Raw genomic sequence first — 20,704 nt, 5'->3', positions numbered from 1 at the left:
TCAGCACTGATGATGGGTGAACAAGGAGGGTAAAGCAGATTTTTGTGCCAACAAAGAGAGGTGTCCGTAAAATATTCTGTGTATCGGTTTTAAATTAAGGCCAGGCTCCTCAAGGCGTATAGAATCACACAAGTTGCTGGAAAAAAAGTGACCCCTTTTGTGAGGTGGAAATTGGAGAAGAGTAAATAAGATAAAAACAAGATTTTTGGTAAACAAGAACCAAGATAATCTAACCAGGTTAATCTGCAATGTAAACCTAAAAGACAGCTCTGACGATTTATAAAAAGTCATTAATTGACTTGTAATCAGAGAAAAGACAGAAACAAAGCAAAGAGTATTTACTCCTGACAGCTACTTACCAGTGGGCTTGTCTTAAAAGAACTGAATGGCCTATTAGCAACTCTCAAACTGAATAGCACTCTCCCCTTTGTACTCCTTATTTCTGAAAGCAAGGTGTAAAAGCAGTCCATACATTCTGGTCTTCTCATCATATCTGACCCCAGTCCAACTCATCCACCTTTACACACATCTGCCTCTTCAACCAAATTTCCTTTCCCTCTTCCATCCTATTCTCGACCTCCTTGTTCCAGTTACACCGAATTTAACAGGTTTTCCATAAGAACCCCCTTTTCAGGATTTCTAGAATGTTCTTCTTTGCCTGACAAGCTATTCTTCCAGACTCCATTAAATACCACTTTCTCTTTGAAGGCTTTCTCAACCAGAAGTAACTCTGGTGAGGTTTATATCCTCACCAGAGTTATTAATTTCATCCTTTGTGTTCCTACTGCAGTTTAACATGTGTAACGTTCTATTAAAATTATGTTTTAAGATTAAATGGAACGTCTGGGATTTGCTTCAAAAAATACATTAGGGAAAAAGTGGATGGTGACTGACATATATGAAACATGACTGGGCATGTTACTGGTAATTTTTGAAGCTGGATACTCAATATACAGGGATTGATTGCATTTGTTCTCTAGTTGTATAAATTTTAAAATTTTTCATAATACATTTAAAAATTTGTTTTATATGTCAGTTTCCCCCAACATCTTTGTACTTTACAGAGGCTGAAAAGGTGCCTGAGTAAATAGTAATAGTAGTCAGAACTAAAACACCTTGTTCAGGACTAGGAAGGACAGGCTGTAGACCAGCCTGCTCTTGCCCTTAGTGTCTGGGCTTTAGAGGAGGAGAAGGTTGCCAGTTGAGAGCAGTTTATAGAGTAGTCTGATTCTCTCCCACTCCCCCCCCCAATAAAATATTGCTTTTGTGGTATTACAGGCATACCTCATTTTACTGTGCTTTGTTTTATTGTGCTTTGCAGATACTGGTTTTTTTAACAGTAGATTTGTGGCACCCCTGCCTTGTCAGGTGACAGCATTTTTTAGTAATATATTTTAAATTAAGGTGTGCACATTGTTTTTTTAGACATAATGCTATTGCACACTTAGACGTCAGTATAGTGTAAACATAACTTTTACATGCACCGGAAAACCAAAAAATTTATGTGACTCGCTTCTGGGCATGTTCATTTTATTGCAGTGGTCTGGAACCAAACCCACAATGTCTCTGAGGTATGCCTTTATTTGTATGTTGGTGTGAAGGTGGGGGGTGGGTACATAATGGGAAAAGGCATGGATTGTTTTAATCTTTAAATTTTTAAGTGGGAAAGGAAATGCTGTTTTTTCCCCAGTCAGTATTTTGTTTGTCCACAGTTGTTTTTATCTGAGAATAACAAAGCGGTTTTACAATTTTTTTCCCATTTCAGATTAGTAAAATAATAGGAAAACACTATAAATTATTGAACTAAACATTTCTTTTCTTATGGAGAAAGTCTTTGTGAAAGATAACCTTCTGTTCAGTGTTGAAACCAGTAATTGCACCCCATCTTAACATTGGAATTTCTCAGGCCTCCTTTGTGTCAGATCAGAACTACTTTATTCTCTCTATACCTTTAGAACCAGATGCACAATATTTTTGTAGCTTGCAATACTTCTGTATGCCCATTTGATGCCCAATACATTATTATTTTAAATAAATGCTTTTTTTTTTATTTTATTTTTTGTAGATAATCCCACTGTTTCTGGCATGTCAGATATGGATTATCCTCTACAAGGACCTGGTTTGCTGTCAGTGCCCAACCTGCCAGAGATCAGTTCCATTCGAAGAGTTCCTCTCCCACCTGAACTTGTTGAACAGTTTGGACGTATCCTATTACTTTGTATTTAACTCTTTAAAAAATTTAAAAATTGGTATTCTCATTATTATAATTCTAGTTTTGTGTTTAATTAGCACATTGTGTATAAGTTCATATAAGGTTTTATTTAAAATACATTTTAAGTATGTGGGTAGTTTGCCATGTGCCTAGAAAATTTCATGTAAAATTGAATGTTGAAAATTGAGTCATTTTAATTGTTTGGGGACATTGAGGAGAGTAAATTGTTTACAAGCAACTCTGCATTTTTGAATGATACATGGCAAGGCATTACTTTCCAATTAAGTGCTATGCAGGGAATTTTTTACTACCACTCTTTTTCAGTTCAAAGACCCATGATTTTTGTTTTTATTTTTTCCTGTATGTTAACATTTTAAAACTGAGAAGTGGCTCTGAAAATGTTTAAAGTAAAACTGCAAGGTATGGGGCTTCCCCGGTGGCGCAGTGGTTAAGAATCCGCCTGCCAATGCAGGAGACACGGGTTCAAGCCCTGGTCCAGGAAGATCCCACATGCCACGGAGCAACTAAGCCCGTGCGCCACAACTACTGAGCCTGAGCTCTAGGGCCTGCGAGCCACGACTACTGAAGCCCACGCACCTAGAGCCCATGCTCCGCAACAAGAGAAGCCACCACAATGAAGAGCCCACACACCACAACGAAGAGTAGCCCCCGCTCACCGCAACTAGAGAAAGCCCACGTGCAGCAACGAAGACCCAACGCAGCCAAAAAATAATAAGTAAATAAAATAAAATAAATTAATTAAAAAAAAAAAAAAGAACTGCAAGGTATTTTCTCCTGGAAATACCCCCCGAAAAGTTTTTGGTGTGTTTTTACACTTACTGGTGTCTTAGAATTGAAGTTTATAATTTATTGTATTTCTAAGGATTACAGTAAGAATCTGTATCTAAAGGTATAAGAAACTGAAGTATTGCTACTAATGCCATCTTCATAGACTGAGAAGTTAGAGGAGTTTTCTTATCCTCTAAAAATAAGATTTTATTTGTTTTTCTTAAAGTGTCGCATACCCTATAAAAGGACTATATTTATAGTTCTTTGCTAGGAAGCTTTTATAAAAATCAGTCTGTAACTCTCATAATAAAGACATCAAGATGCTATATAAAAATTTAATCTGACTTTTAAAAGTATGTTAATCTGTTCATGGTAAAGGGCTTCATATTTCAATACAGTGTGATTTAGAAAAAGAAAAGAAATGAAAAATTAGGGAAAATGCTTGTAAAATAAATAGAAAAACTAGTAAAATCTAATCTATATTTTCATTGTTTCTCTGAGACTTTGTAAAATAGTGTTATTAAATAAATAATACACCTTACCATATACTCTACCCTTGCTTAGTTTCTTAATATTCTTTAATTCTCTGATAATACTCTACAAGAGATATTTCTTTAATTAGCAAATTATTTTGTTTTCACAATTGTTTCATTATCTTATAATTACGTAAATAATTCTTTGTCTATTTTTCAGTTTATACGAGGCTTGTAGATTGTCACCTGGCTGTGACTTTAGCATGCCAACTGTTTTTCTTTGTTTTTCATTTTTTTATAAATTTATTTGTTTATTTGTTTTTATTTTTGGCTGCATTGGGTCTTTGTTGCTGGGTGCGGGCTTTCTCTGCTTGTGGCAAGTGGGGGCTTCTCTTGTTGCAGGGCACAGGCTCTAGACTTGCGGGCTTCAGTAGTTGTGTCACACAGGCTTCGTTGCTCTGCGGCATGTGGGATCTTCCCGGACCAGGGATCGAACCCGTGTCCCCTGCATTGGCAGGCGGATTCTTAATCACTGCACCACCAGGGAAGTCCCTGTTTTTTGGTTTTTTTGGGGTTTTTTTAATCACTCTTTTATACCATTGGAAAACCTGGTCCACTAAAACAGTTTATAATGTTAAAGTCCAATGATATTACTCAGAATCAATATTTTTTTAAGTTAGTAATGGCAAAAACATTACATTTGTTATTTAGAGTACATTTTAAATGGTCAGATAGCTTTGTTTAGAAATTATAATAAGTATTTCTGTCATACACTATGGCTTTCATTAAACTCATTGGAAATAAAGATATTTCATTTGCTCTTTTGATTGAAGAGTGAATAAGTCATGATTTTTTAATCATACATTTTAAATCAAAATCTTTTGAAACAAGTTTAAGAAAGATGAGATTGAAATCTTTCTACCTTACATCCACACTACCTCAGATATGCAGTGTAACTGCATGATGGGCGTGTTCCCTCCTATCAGTAGAGCTTGGCTCACAATCGACAGTGACATATTCATGTGGAACTACGAAGATGGGTATGTATTTATGACTGGTTTGCTTTAGCATGATTAGAATTTAAATTATCTTTATTGCAACTAGTATTCTACTCATTAAAAGCTGCCTGGTTTATCTTTCATTCTTCTAACATCCGGGTCAGCGCTTCTCAGTATACGTACCAACCTGGGGATGGGGTTAAAATGTGGATTATGTTTTAGTCATTAAGGCTCAGGAGTCTGCATTTGTAACAAGCTCCCAGGTGATGCTGGGGATCTGGGTACCACTCTGAGTAGCAACAGTCTTATTTCCCAAACTCCTATAATAATGATAGTCTATCAGTAATTCTTTGAGGGACGGTTTGAGATTTTCAAAGACCTCTGTTTTCCCGGCATATCATGGAGCGGGAGGATGTTAGTTTATTGAAGTATCTGAACAGTTTTGTTGTTATTCTGTGGGCTTGACCTTGTGTAAATTAAATGTGTATAAAAGAGTCTGAGTGAAGGCCCAAGGCATTCTTGCTTAAATAAAGTTTATTAATCTGATGATCTTACTCTTGGCTATTTGGAGAAAAATTTTACCTTCCAGTTCTCCATCATATTATCTTCAGGTGAGGGGTGAGATAACCAGAGGAAGATCCATATTAAGATGTTATTCTTGCTCCTGAGTAATTAACATACTTGTTAGAAACATACACAGTGTCATTGAATCAAAATTGACACTATATGAGAACTTGTAGCTTAAACCATTTTTGTTTGATTTTTTTTTTAATTAGAAATTTTCCTAGCTATTTTTATTGTTGAAATGGTATATAGTCATAATAGTAGTGATATAAGTTTGTGATTGTTCTTCACGTATCATGAACGTTGCCCCAGTTTGTTATATTACACATAACCTAATCATTTTTATACTAAAGAGTAGAACCTGTTCATTTAGGCATTGATCTCTTCAAGAAAACCTAATGCAAGAAAATTACAAAATAGATAAATGTGAGAATAATTTTGTTGAAAAGGGTTTTCACTTTAATGAAATTTTTATATTTCCATTGACTTCTAACGTATTCATTTAACAACCACATTGAGCCTATCATGTATCAGACACTTTTTGTGCTTGAACAGTACTGAATAAACGTAGTCCCTGCCCACATGGAAAGTGTGGTTCAACCTTATTGTGTGTTCAAAGTAAACTCATTTAAAGAAAAATTATTTGAACATTGTGTTTATTGACAAAAATCAAGGCACAGGTACTGGATATAAATCTTTACTTCGTAAATTCAATTCTGTAACAACCTTAGCCTTAACTTCAATTATTCCGATAGCTTTCTATTATAAATCCCAATTCCATCTGGATGATAGAAACGTAATGTTGTTCAATTCACTGTTCTCTAATCCCCAGCTCTCCCAATATTGTTCTTAGTTCTGGGGGCTGTGTCAGTTGTTGAAGGAGCCTGTGTAATTCCACAGCATTGGGAAAATGGGGAAACCTGGCCCCACATAGGTTGCCATGTAGGTGTTTTCTGTCCACTTGTGTGGCCCTTTGCAGGACAACCAGAAGTTTTCCTCAAAGTCTGGATCATTTTTTTTTCTTGGTACTTATCCTGCTTGCTGTTCTCTGAGCTTATTGGATCTAGGTTTGAAGTCTTTGTTATTTTTGAAAATTTTTCAACCATTGTCTTATTAAAGTATTTGTTCTTTCCTGTTGTCTTCCTTTCTCTTCTGAGATTTGTTATACTTTTGTTAGACTGCTTGATGTTTTCCAACAAATTTTGGATGCTCTGTTTGGATGCTCCACTCTTTTTTCTCTTTTTATTTCAATTTGGACAATTTCTATTCACCTTTAACTTCATGTTTACTGATTCTTTCGTCAAGTCTACTGAAAAGTCCACATAAGACATTCTTTGTGCTGTGCTTTTTATTTCTAACATTTTCACTGACTTATTTCTAATTATTTTCATTGCTCTGCTGAAATTCCGTACCTGTTTATACATATTGCTCATCTTTTTTATTAGAGCCTATACTATATTGATTATTTTAAATTTCCTGTCTGATAGTTCAGACATCTGACTCTGGTTCTGTTGATTGCTTTGTTTCTTGACAGTGGGGCTTTTTTTTTTGCTTGCTTTTTTGCTCATGTTTTGTTACTCAAAGCCAGACCACGTATAGGACAGTGAATACTGCAATAAATACCCTTTATCCTTAGAAATGGGCACGTCTCTTCCTTTGCTAGAGCCTAGCAGGTAGGCCTTTATTGTGAGGGAGTTGACTTTTTCCAATTCAGGAGTTAAGCCGAGTTTGGTTTTGTTGTTGCAGAGGTTACCTTCAGTGGACCACAGGTTTCAAATTCCTTTAGAATTATTTTGCACTTAGCGTACAGATTGGGTTGCTGGATTTTTTCTCAGTGTTCCTGTTTCTTCCCCAGCAATAGGCTCTTCCTGTGAGCCTGTTCTTCTGAGAGGGTCCTCTTGCCCCTGCCGCAGCAGTAGTTAGTTGTTACTTGAGACTTGCAACCTTGTGGGGGGATGTTTGGAATGGGGACCAGCATTCCCCTTTTTCCTGGTTTATGCTTAGCCTTAGGTAGGCCTGTGTGCCTGAGTCTTAGAACTAAAACAGTTTTGTTTGCTGGTTCATTATATTCTATAGTCTTGAAGAATATTATAAAACTTTTTCCTTTACATGTATAACATGTTTTTCTTCAACTGTTGACAGAGGAGACCTTGCCTATTTTGATGGACTTAGTGAGACTATTCTTGCTGTGGGGCTTGTGAAACCAAAAGCTGGTAAGAAATAAAAATATAAAGATTAAATTATGTTTGTACATAAGATTCCAAATGTTTTAGGACTAAATGATATCATATTTTAAGTAATTAAATTTCCTATTGAAGTTTTGTTCTAAATTACTTCTAATTAGAAACATAAAAAGTGATGAGGAATATTTAGCAATTTACTCACCTTATGGTATAAGTGAGTCTGCCTTTAAAATTGTTAAGCTATAATTCTTGAATTTTATCTTGCTTTTTGTTAGTCTTTCTTGATTTACCTAAAGTTTTTTGCATTATACATTTTTCACTAATTACTGAATTTAATGTTAAAACCATTTTTGTCTCTATTTTTTTAGTCCTGATAGCCCATGGAAGTGAGAACAGAGTTCAGAATAAATCCTAAGAGAAGTCACGAGCATTGTTTAACTTACAATTTCAACTTCAGTACACTAGATCTTTTATCATAGCCACTGACAAGCAGAATTGATTGATTTAAATTTAATATACATCCCTTGAATGCAACTTCCTGCAAGAGGACATAATAGATGAAATTTACTTGTTTACAAGGCCTAAATAGGAATTTTGAAGGTCACAGCCATTTTGAAATTATGCTAATTCACATAAATATAAACATGCAGTTTTAAACACTGTTTTTATGTGATTGCATTGGAAATGTATTTCCTTTACATAGAATTTTAAAGCAGTCTTTACCCAGCTGTATGTTTCTCTATCTTGTTTCTTAATTTAAAAGTTTATTCATATACAAGTCAACACCTGTTCATGCTCTCTATCATAATAAATATTAATTGTCCGTCTGAAACAAATAGTAAAATTTTGTTATATTCAAATGTAAATTTCAGTACAGAATTGAAATGGCATAGTCTTTGATTTAGCAGCAAAGGTGTTATCTTTGATAAGTTTTCATAAAGCTCAAGTTTTTTAAAATCAAATCCTGAAATATCAGGTATATTTTGAGGTCATTAAGTAGAAGGTCTGTGCCTTCAGCTTTATTGACTTGAACCTTGAAACAAAAAATTGTGGCCTTTGTGCCCCTTGGTATTCATCAGTGAAAGTAAAACCAAGTGATAATAGAAGCTTTGTTGAATTTTCTGACATTTAACACCCAAACGTATACATATAAAGAGATGTTCATTATCATAAGATAAGATATATTTCCTTTTATTCTTATCAGTGACACACTATTTTTGGATGTTATAACATGAAGAGAGTCATAATTACACATAAAACCTCATACCACTCCATACTTTTTAAAGTTAAATGATACCTTAGAGTGAATTAACATTTAAAAATTTTGTGCTTGGTTTAATTCCCTCTTCGAAACTGTAAATTATCCAGCTTTGGTACATAAACTCATTTGATCTATAAACTCATTTCTGGGTCTATGAATTTGACTATTCCAGGAACTTCATATAAGTGGAATTATATAGTACTATCTTTTTGTGACTGGCTTGTTTCACCTAGTATGATGTCCTCAAGGTTCATCACTATTGTAGGATATGTCAGAATTTCCTTTTTTTTTTAAAGGTCTAGTAATATTCCATGTATATACATACCACATTTTGTTTATCCATTTATCTATTGATGGTCGCTTGAGTTGTTTCCACCATTTGGGTATTGTGAATAATGCTATGAACATGAGTATACAAATAGAAATTTTTATATTGTAATAAACCTAAACTGTTCTGTAATGTAACACTGATTTTATTTTTGTTTATTTTTTTTAACATCTTTATTGGAGTATAATTGCTTTACAATGGTGTGTTAGTTTCTGCTTTATAACAAAGTGAATCAGCTATACATATACGTATATCCCCGTATCTCCAACCTCTTGCGTCTCCCTCCCACCCTCCCTATCCCACCCCTCTAGGTGATCACAGAGCACCGAGCTGATCTCCCTGTGCTATGCGGCTGCTTCCCACTAGCTATCTATTTTACATTTCGTAGTGTATATAAGTCCATGCCACTCTCTCACTTTGTCCCAGCTTACCCTTCCCCCTCCCCGTGTCCTCAAGTCCATTCTCTACGTCTGCATCTTTATTCTTGTCCTGCCCCTAGGTTCCTCAGAACCTTTTTTTTTTTTTTTTTTAGATTCCATATATATGTGTTAGCATACGGTATTTATGTTTTTCTTTCTGACTTACTTCACTCTGTATGACAGTCTCTAAGTCCATCCACCTCACTACAAATAACTCAGTTACGTTTCTTTTTATGGCGGAGTAATATAACATTATATATATGTGCCATATCTTCTTTTTTTTTCTTTAATATGTTTATTGGAGTATAATTGCTTTACAGTGTTGTGTTAGTTTCTGCAGTATAACAAAGTGAATCAGCTATATGTATACATATATCCCCGTATCCCCTCCCTCTTTTGTCTCCCTCCCACCCTCCCTATCCCTCCCCTCTAGGTGGTCACAAAGCACCAAGCTGATCTCCCTGTGCGATGCAGCTGCTTCCCACTAGCTATCTACTTTACATTTGCCTACCCATTTTTTTTTTTAACATCTTTATTAGAGTATAATTGCTTTACAATGATGTGTTAGTTTCTGCTTTATAACAAAGTGAATCAGCTATACATACACATATATCCCCATATCTCTTCCCTCTTGTGTCTCCCTCCCTCCCACCCTCCCTATTCCACCCCTCTAGGTGGTCACAAAGCGCCTAGTTGATCTCCCTGTGCTATCGGTTTTACATTTGGTAGTGTATATATCTCCACGCCACTCTCTCACTCTGTCCCAGCTTACCCTTCCCCCTCCCTGTGTCTTCAAGTCCATTCTCTAGTAGGTCTGCGTCTTTATTCCCATCCTGCCCCTAGGTTCTTCATGACCTTTTTTTTTTTTTTTAAGATTCCATATATATGTGTTAGCATACGGTATTTGTTTTTCTCTTTCTGACTTACTTCACTCTGTATGACAGACTCTAGGTCCATCCAACTCACTACAATTTCGTTTCTTTTTATGGCTGAGTAATATTGCATTGTATATATGTGCCACATCTTCTTTATCCATTCATCTGTTGATGGACACCTAGGTTGCTTCCATGTCCTGGCTATTGTAAATACAGCTGCAATGAACATTGTGGTCCATGATTCTTTTTGAGTTACGGTTTTCTCTTGTTGAATTATGGTCCAGTAGTGGGATTGCTGGGTTGTATGGTAGTTCCATTTTTAGTTTTTAAAGGAACCTCCATACTGTTCTCCATAGTGGCTGTATCAATTTACATTCCCACCAACAGTGCAAGAGGGTTCCCTTTTCTCCACACCCTCTCCAGCATTTATTGTTTGTAGGTTTTTTAATGATGGCCATTCTGACCAGTGTGAGGTGATACCTCATTGTAGTTTTGATTTGCATTTCTCTAATGATTAGTGATGTTGAGCATCCTTTCATGTGTTTGTTGGCAATCTGTATATCTTCTTTGGAGAAATGTCTATTTAGGTCTTCTGCCCATCTTTGGATTCGGTTGTTTGTTTTTTTGATATTGAGCTGCATGAGCTACCTGTAAATTTTGGAGATTAATCCTTTGTCAGTTGCTTCATTTGCAAATATTTTCTCCCATTCTGAGGGTTGTCTTTTGGTCTTGTTTATGGTTCCCTTTGCTGTGCAAAAGCTTGTAAGTTTCATTAGGTCCCATTTGGGTTTTTTTGTTTTTATTTCCATTTCTCTAGGAGGTGGGTCAAAAAGGATCTTGCTGTGATGTATGTCATAGAGTGTTCTGCCTACGTTTTCCTCTAACAGTTTTATAGTGTCTGCCCTTACACTTAGGTCTTTAATCCATTTTGAGTTTATTTTTGTGTATGGTGTCAGAGAGTGTTCTAATTTCATACTTTTACATGTACCTGTCCAATTTTCCCAGCACCACTTATTGAAGAGGCTGTCTTTTCTCCACTGTATATGCTTGCCTCCTTTATCAAAGATAAGGTGACCATATGTGTGTGGGTTTACCTCTGGGCTTTCTATCCTGTTCCATTGATCCATATTTCTGTTTTTGTGCCATTACCATACTGTCCTGATTACTGTAGCTTTGTTGTATAGTCTGAAGTCTGGGAGCCTGATTCCTTCAGCTCCGTTTTTCTTTCTCAAGATTCCTTTGGCTATTCGGGGTCTTTTGTGTTTCCATACAAATTGTGAAATTTTTCGTTTTAGTTCTGTGAAAAATGCCATTGGTAGTTTGATAGGGATTGCATTGAATCTGTAGATTGCTTTGGGTAGTATAGTCATTTTCACAATGTTGATTCTTCCAATCCAAGAACATGGTATATTTCTCCATCTTTTGTATCATCTTTAATTTCTTTCATCAGTGTCTTATAGTTTTCTGCATACAGGTCTTTTGTCTTCTTAGGTAGGTTTATTCCTAGGTATTTTATTATTTTTGTTGCATTGGTAACTGGGAGTGTTTCCTTAATTTCTCTTTCAGATTTTTCATCATTAGTGTATAGGAATGCAAGAGATTTCTGTGCATTACTTTTGTATCCTGCTACTTTACCAAATTCATTGATTAGCTCTAGTAGTTTTCTGGTATCATCTTTAGGATTCTCTATGTATAGTATCATGTCACCTGCAAACAGTGACAGCTTTACTTTTTCTTTTCCGACTTAGATTCCTTTTATTTCTTTTTCTTCTCTGATTGCTGTGGCTAAAACTTCCAAAACTATATTGAATAATAGTGGTGAGATTTGACAGCCTTGTCTTGTTCCTGGTCTTAGAGGAAATGATTTCAGTTTTTTACCATTGAGAATGATGTTGGCTGTGGGTTTGTCATATATGGCCTTTATTATGTTGAGGTAAGTTCCCTCTGTGCCTACTCTCTGGAGAGTTTTTATCATAAATGGGTGTTGAATTTTGTCGAAAGCTTTTTCTGCATCTATTGAGATGATCATATGGTTTTTCTCATTCAATTTGTTAATATGGTTTATCACATTGATTGATTTGCATATATTGAAGAATCCTTGCATTCCTGGGATGAACCCCATTTGATTATGGTGTATGATCCTTTTAATGTGCTGTTGGATTCTGTTTGCTCGTATTTTGTTGAGGATTTTTGCATCTATGTTCATCAGTGATATTGGCCTGTAATTTTCTTTTTTTGTGACATCTTTGTCTGGTTTTCGTATCAGGGTGACGATAGCCTTGTAGAATGAGTTTGGGAGTGATCCTTCCTTTGCTACATTTTGGAAGAATTTGAGAAGGATAGGTGTTAGCTCTTCTCTAAATGTTTCACAGAATTCGCCTGTGAAGCCATCTGGTCCTGGGCTTTTGTTTGCTGGAAGATTTTTAGTCACAGTCTCAATTTCAGTGCTTGTGATTGGTCTGTTTATATATTCTGTTTCTTCCTGATTCAGTCTCGGAAGGTTGTGCTTTTCTAAGAATTTGTCCATTTCTTCCAGGTTGTCCATTTTATTGGCATATAGTTGCTTGTAGTAATCTTTCATGATCCTGTGTATTTCTGCAGTGTCAGTTGTTACTTCTACCTTTTCATTTCTAATTCTATTGACTTGATTCTTCTCCCTTTTTTTCTTGATGAGTCTGGCTAATGGTTTATCAATTTTATTTATCTTCTCAAAGAACCAGCTTTTAGTGTTATTGATCTTCGCTATTGTTTCCTTCATTTCTTTTTCATTTATTTCTGATCTGATCTTTATGATTTCTTTCCTTCTGCTAACTTTGGGGTTTTTTTGTTCTTCTTTCTCTAATTGTTTTCGGTGTAAGGTTAGGTTGTTTATTTAAGATGTTTCTTGTTTCTTGGGGTAGGATTGTATTGCTATAAACTTCCCTCTTAGAACTGCTTTTGCTGCATCCCATAGGTTTTGGGTCGTGTTTTCATTGTCATTTGTTTCTAGGTATTTTTTGATTTCCTCTTTGATTTCTTCAGTGATTTCTTGGTTATTAAGTAGTGTATTGTTTAGCCTCCATGTGTTTGTATTTTTTACAGATTTTTTTTCCTGTAATTGATATTTAGTCTCATAGCATTGTGGTCGGAAAAGATACTTGATATGATTTCGATTTTCTTAAATTTACCAAGGCTTGATTTGTGACCCAAGATATGATCTATCCTGGAGAATGTTCCATGAGCACTTGAAAAGAAAGTGTATTCTGTTGTTTTTGGATGGAATATCCTATAAATATCAATTAAGTCCATCTTGTTTAATGTATCATTTAAAGCTTGTGTTTCCTTATTTATTTTCTTTTTTGGATGATCTGTCCATTGGTGAAAGTGGGGTGTTAAAGTCCCCTACTATGATTGTTGTAACACTGATTTTAAATGTCATTAAATACTGAAGTGTTTGTGTCTAAGATTTGGGTTTTTTGTTTGTTTGGTTGGTTTTTTACTAATATCTACCTATTTAAATGATCATAAGTGGTAATGTTTTAGCATCAACATTAACTAAATTAGCTTCACACTTTTCATATGCTGGTTAACCCATAGCTCATATTAAAGGTAACCATGTTCTGTTAATACTTAAATGATGGGTGTTTTCCAGAAAATAGTGCCTAACTCATATTTACTTTATCTTAGGCATCTTTCAACCTCACGTACGACATCTCCTGGTTTTGGCAACCCCTGTGGATGTAGTGATTCTTGGACTCAGTTATACTAATTTGCAAACAGGTATAGCAACCCGCATGTTGTGGGGGGGTTTTAGGGTTTGTTTTTTTTGGCCACACCCTGCATGGCATGTGGAACTTCCCCGACCAGGGATGGAACCTGCACCCCCTGAAGTGGAAGCCGGAGTCTTAAGCACTGGACCACAGGGAAGTCCCCACATATTGTGTTTTTTAAAATAAAAATATGTTGCCCAATTTAATATTGTAATTGAAAACTAATCTTTTTCATTAAGTTAACTTTCTGGGCTATTTGCTCATAGGAAAATATTTCCCTGTAGGTATGGTATCTTTCAGGTTAATAACTCCACCAGAAATTATTTTGGATTTATTTACCATATCAGTGTACATTTCTTAAATGTCCAATATAAAGGAAGGGTAGTAGAAGAGAAATAGCTGCCCCAGTAATTTTTAAATAATGCCTTCAATTTCTTTATTTTTAATTTTTTGAATGGCCATTTTAACATATGGAACATTGAAATATATATTATTCTTTCCCTTGAAGTAAGAAGCCATCAATTAATTTATTACATGCACATTCAGTGGTTTCTTTTGCATTCTACCAGTGTTTTAGGTAAAATAATGTTGAATTTCAGAGCCTCAAATGGATGATTATTGGGGTGGGGTGGGGGGAAAAAAGAAAAAATTAATGATTATTACTACCATATCCCTAGGCTTTTTTCCAAAATTTAATACTTCGGGTTAGTTTTTTTGTTTGATGTTTTACTATATTATATATATATGTGCTGTATATTTTACATATTTTATATATACATACTGTAGGTTCTATTTAACATGAATTATAAAGCTGTTCATATCAGACTTTTTATAGTAATTTTGAAATGTATGTTTTACGTAATTTTTTTGAAATTTTTGAGCATATCATGAATTCAGTAAGAATATCAGTTCTGAAGATAATACAGTGATTGTTTTAAAACTTTTAAAAAGCTCTTAAAGTGATTCCTATATTCTTTCTTTTAAAAAAAATAGGTTCTGGAGTTCTCAATGACAGTATGTGTGGTGGAATGCAGTTACTTCCAGATCCTTTATATTCTCTTCCTACTGATAATACTTACCTTTTAGCAATAACTTCCACTGATAATGGCAGAATTTTCTTGGCTGGAAAGGATGGCTGTTTATATGAAGTAGCATACCAAGTAAGTCTGGCATTTGTAAACATTTTCGTTTTCCTCCCTCTTTTTTTTTTTTTAAGGGTCGAGAAACCAAAAGAGGTTTGTTTTTATAAGTCATTGGGTAAAAATAAATTATAACAATAATGAGATGCTACTTCATATCCATAACATAGTAAATTTTTTATAAGTCTGATAATAACAAGCCTTGGTGAAGAGGTAGGAGAGAGGAACTCATTCATATTCATGGAGCTTAGATAAAATTTTACCCATTTCTAGAAAACTTGAAGATGTGCATATCCCAAGAATGAGAAATTCCATAACTAGGAGTTTAACTCCAAAAACTGTAACACATATACATGATGAGACATTTACAAAGACATATTAGAAAACTAGTAGAAAAAAATGTTTTCTGTAGCTAAAGAATAAATAAATGTGGAATATATGTACAATGGCATTCTAAAACAACATGAAATCATATTATGTATATATAATTAAGTAAATCTGCATTACAAAAATTACATTACAAAGTAACAAGTATATCATCATACTATTTATCATTTTAAAACAGAAAATTTAGTCATTATGGTGATCAAATAAATGCCTGATTAATAAAAATATAAAAGTAATTAGGTATGGCATGCAGCAATTTTAACATAAAATTTACCTCTAAGGATCAAGCAATGGAAGAGGGATGAGGGTGTTGAGAGGAGTATGTTTTATTTCTTTCAATAAAGGAATGATGGGAAGTAAATAAAGCATAATGTTAACATCTGTTTAATCTTAGTTATGGGCACATATGTGTCAGTGATGTTATCTTTGTAAAATTTTAGATGCCTCATAATTAGAAATTTTTAAAGTGTATGTTAAAGAAAGCATCTGAGTACATAAACACCGGAAGTCTATCTCATAAGAGGTATATCCAAAGTACTTTTATACTGCTCTTCATCTAACTAGTCATTGTGATCACCTCTCTATAGGGAATACTTCTTTTTTTTTTTTTTACATCTTTATTGGAGTATAATTGCTTTACAATGGTGTGTTAGTTTCTGCTTTATAACAAAGTGAATCAGTTATACATATACATATATCCCCATATCTCTTCCCTCTTGCGTCTCCCTCCCTGCCACCCTCCCTATCCCACCCCTCTAGGTGGTCACAAAGCACCGAGCTGATCTCCCTGTGCTATGCGGCTGCTTCCCACTAGCTATCTATTTTACATTTGGTAGTGCATATATCTCCGTGCCACTCTCTCACTTTGTCACAGCTTACCCTTCCCCCTCCCCACATCCTCAAGTCCATTCTCTAGTAGGTCTATGTCTTTATTCCCGTCTTACCACTAGGTTCTTCATGACCTTTTTTCTTTTTTTTCCCTTAGATTCCATATATATGTGTTAGCATACTGTATTTGTTTTTCTCTTTCTAACTTACTTCACTCTGTATGACAGACTCTTAACTCCATCCATCTCACTACAAATAACTCAATTTCGTTTCTTTTTATGGCTGAGTAATATTCCATTGTATATATGTGCCACATCTTCTTTATCCAGTCATCCGATGATTGACACGTAGGTTGCTTCCATGTCCTGGCTATTGTAAATAGAGCTGTAATGAACATTTTGGTACATGACTCTTTTTGAATTATGGGTTTCTCAGGGTATATGCCCAGTAGTGGGATTGCTGGGTCATAGGGTAGTTCTATTTTTAGTTTTTTAAGGAAGCTCCATACTGTTCTCCATAGTGGCTGTATCAATTTACATTCCCACCAACAGTGCAAGAGGGTTCCCTTTTCTCCACACCCTCTCCAGCATTTATTGTTTGTAGATTTTTTGATGATGGCCATTCTGACTAGTGTGAGATGATATCTCATTGTACTTTTGATTTGCATTTTTCTAATGACTAATGATGTTGAGCATTCTTTCATGTGTTTGTTGGCAATCTGTATATCTTCTTTGGAGAAATGTCTGTTTAGGTCTTCTCCCCATTTTTGGATTGGGTTGTTTGTTTTTTTGTTATTGAGCTGCCTGAGCTGCTTGTACATTTTGGAAATTAATCCTTTGTCAGTTGCTTCATTTACAAACATTTTCTCCCATTCTGAGGGTTGTCTTTTGGTCTTGTTTATGGTTTCCTTTGCTGTGCAAGGGCTTTTAAGTTTCATTAGGTCCCATTCGTTTATTTTTGTTTTTATTTCCATTTCTCTAGGAGGTGGGTCAAAAAGGATCTTGCTGTGATTTACGTCATAGAGTGTTCTGCCTGTGTTTTCCTCTAAGAGTTTTATAGTGTCTGGCCTTACATTTAGGTCTTTAATCCATTTTGAGGTATTTTTGGGTATGGTGTTAGGGAGTGTTCTAATTTCATTCTTTTACATGTAGCTGTCCAGTTTTCCCAGCACCACTTATTGAAGAGGCTGTCTTTTCTCCACTGTATATGCTTGCCTCCTTTGTCAAAGATAAGGTGACCATATGTGCGTGGGTTTATCTCTGGGCTTTCTATCCTGTTCCATTGATCTATATTTCTGTTTTTGTGCCAGTACCAAACTGTCTTGATTACTGTAGCTTTGTAATATAGTCTGAAGTCAGGGAGCCTGATTCCCCCAGCTCCATTTTTCGTTCTCAAGATTGGTTTGGCTATTCGGGGTCTTTTGTGTTTCCATTCAAATTGTGAAATTTTTTGTTCTAGTTCTGTGAAAAATGCCAGTGCTAGTTTGATAGGGATGGCATTGAATCTGTAGATTGCTTTGGGTAGTAGAGTCATTTTCACAATGTTGATTCTTCCAATCCAAGAACATGGTATATCTCTCCATCTATTTGTATCATGTTTAATTTCTTTCATCAGTGTCTTATAATTTTCTGCATACAGATCTTTTGTCTCCTTAGGTAGGTTTATTCCTAGATATTTTATTCTTTTTGTTGCAGTGCATTTACCATGGGAGTGTTTTCTTAATTTCACTTTCAGATTTTTCATCATTAGTGTATAGGAATGCAAGAGATTTCTGTGCATTAATTTTGTATCCTGCTACTTTACCAAATTCATTGATTAGCTCTAGTAGTTTTCTGGTAGCATTTTTAGGATTCTCTATGTATAGTATCATGTCATCTGCAAACAGTGACAGCTTTATTCTTCTTTTCTAATTTGGATTCCTTTTATTTCTTTTTCTTCTCTGATTGCTGTGGCTAAAACTTCCAAAACTATATTGAATAATAGTGGTGAGAGTGGGCAACCTTGTCTTGTTCCTGATCTTAGTGGAAATGGTTTCAGTTTTTCACCATTGAGGATGATATTGGCTGTGGGTTTGTCATATATGGCCTTTATTATGTTGAGGAAAGTTCCCTCTATGCCTACTTTCTGGAGGGTTTTAATCATAAATGGGTGTTGAATTTTGTCAAAAGCTTTCTCTGCATCTATTGAGATGATCGTTTGGTTTTTCTCCTTCAATTTGTTAATATGGTGTATCACACTGATTGATTTGCGTATATTGAAGAATCCTTGCATTCCTGGTATAAACCCCACTTGATCATGGTGTATGATCCTTTTAATGTGCTGTTGGATTCTGTTTGTTAGTAGTTTGTTGAGGATTTTTGCATCTATGTTCATCAGTGATATCGGCCTATAGTTTTCTTTCTTTGTGACATGTTTGTCTGGTTTTGGTATCAGGGTGATGGTGGCCTCCTAGAATGAGATTGGGAGTATTCCTCCCTCTGCTGTATTTTGGAAGAGTTTGAGAAGGATAGGTGTTAGCTCTTCTCTAAATGTTTGATAGAATTCGCCTGTGAAGCCATCTGGTCCTGGGCTTTTGTTTGTTGGAAGATTTTTAATCCCAGTTTCAATTTCAGTGCTTGTGATTGGTCTGTTCATATTTTCTATTTCTTCCTGGTTCAGTCTCGGAGGTTGTGCATTTCTAAGAATTTGTCCATTTCTTCCAGGTTGTCCATTTTATTGGCATATAGTTGCTTGTGGTAATCTCTCATAATCCTTTGTATTTCTGCAGTGTCAGTTGTTACGTCTCCTTTTTCATTTCTAATTCTGTTGATTTGAGTCTTCTCCCTTTTTTTCTTGATGAGTCTAGCTAATGGTTTATCAATTTTATTGTCTCAAAGAACCAGCTTTTAGTTTTATTGACCTTTGTTATCATTTCCTTCATTTCTTTTTCATTTATTTCTGCTCTGATCTTTATGATTTCTTTCCTTCTGCTAACTTTGGGGTTTTTTTGTTCTTCTTTCTCTAATTGCTTTAGGTGCAAGATTAGGTTGTTTATTTGAGATGTTTCCTGTCTCTTAAGGTAGGATTGTATTGCTATAAACTTCCCTCTTATAACTGCTTTTGCTGCATCCCATAGGTTTTGGGTCGTCATGTCTCCATTGTCATTTGTTTCTAGGTATTTTTTGATTTCCCCTTTGATTTCTTCAGTGATCACTTGGTTATTAAGTAGTGTATTGTTTAGCCTCCATGTCTTTGTATTTTTTATAGATCTTTTCCTGTAGTTGATATCTACTCTCATAGCATTGTGGTCAGAAAAGATACTTGATATGATTTCGATTTTCTTAAATTTACCAAGGCTTGATTTGTGACCCAAGATATGATCTGTACTGGAGAATGTTCCATGAGCACTTGAGAAAAACGTGTATTCTGTTGTTTTTGGGTGGAATGTCCTATAAATATCAATTAAGTCCATCTTGTTTAATGTATCATTTAAAGCTTGTGTTTCCTTATTTATTTTCATTTTGGGTGATCTGTCCATTGGTGAAAGTGGGGTGTTAAAGTCCCCTACTATGATTGTGTTTCTCTCGATTTCCCCTTTTATGGCTGTTAGTATTTGCCTTATGTATTGAGGTGCTCCTGTGTTGGGTGCATAAATATTTACAATTGTTATATCTTCTTCTTGGATTGATCCCTTGATCATTATGTAGTGTCCTTCTTTGTCTCTTGTAATAGTCTTTATTTTAAAGCCTGTTTTGTCTGATATGAGAATTGCTGCTCCAGCTATCTTTTGATTTCCGTTTGCATGGAATATCTTTTTCCATCCCCTCACTTTCAGTCTGTATGTGTTCCTAGGTCTGAAGTGGGTCTCTTGTAAACAGCATATATACGGGTCTTGTTTCTGTATCCATTCAGCCAGTCTGTGTCTTTTGGTTGGAGCATTTAATCCATTTACATTTAAGGTAATTATCGATATGTATGTTCTTCCCATTTTCTTAAATGTTTTGGGTTTGTTATTGTAGGTGTTTTCCTTCTCTTGTGTTTCTTACCTAGAGAAGTTCCTTTAGCATTTGTTGTAAAGCTGGTTTGGTGGCGCTGAACTCTCAGCTTTTGCTTGTCTGTATAGGTTTTAATTTCTCCATCAAATCTGAATGAGATCCTTGCTGGGTAGAGTAATCTTGGTTGTAGGTTTTTCTCCTTCATCACTTTAAATATGTCCTGCCACTCCCTTCTGGCTTGCAGAGTTTCTGCTGAAAGATCAGCTGTTAACCTTATGGTGAATCCCTTTTATGTTATTTGTTGCTTTTCCCTTATTGCTTTTAATATTTTTTCTCTGTATTTAATTTTTGGTAGTTTGATTAATATGTGTCTTGGCATGTTTCTTCTTGGATTTATCCTGTATGGGACTCTCTGTGCTTCCAGGACTTGATCAACTATTTCCTTTCCCATATGAGGGAAGTTTTCAACTATAATCTCTCCAAATATTTTCTCAGTCCCTTTCTTTTTCTCTTCTTCTTCTGGGA

General features: G+C 35.2%; 1 protein-coding gene across 2 annotated transcripts in view; it reads left to right on the top strand.

Moving 5' to 3' along the window:
• Positions 1–20,704, top strand: part of NUP155 (nucleoporin 155) — a 69,309-nt gene that overhangs the window by 797 nt on the left and 47,808 nt on the right. For both annotated transcript variants that reach the window (XR_005019399.1, XM_036848168.1), the window contains exons 2-6: positions 2,066–2,203; positions 4,418–4,514; positions 7,179–7,249; positions 13,769–13,861; positions 14,845–15,011. Coding sequence is in view for 1 of the 2 variants with exons in the window: in XM_036848168.1 (XP_036704063.1) it covers positions 2,066–2,203; positions 4,418–4,514; positions 7,179–7,249; positions 13,769–13,861; positions 14,845–15,011 (566 nt within the window). In the remaining variant the exon portion in view is untranslated. The remainder of the gene's footprint in view (positions 1–2,065; positions 2,204–4,417; positions 4,515–7,178; positions 7,250–13,768; positions 13,862–14,844; positions 15,012–20,704) is intronic.

This window comes from Balaenoptera musculus, chromosome 3 (genome assembly GCF_009873245.2).
Source record: "Balaenoptera musculus isolate JJ_BM4_2016_0621 chromosome 3, mBalMus1.pri.v3, whole genome shotgun sequence".
Classification (NCBI taxonomy): domain Eukaryota; kingdom Metazoa; phylum Chordata; class Mammalia; order Artiodactyla; family Balaenopteridae; genus Balaenoptera; species Balaenoptera musculus.
Note: the sequence above shows the minus strand (reverse complement) of the source record. Positions and strands in the feature narration are given on the sequence as shown.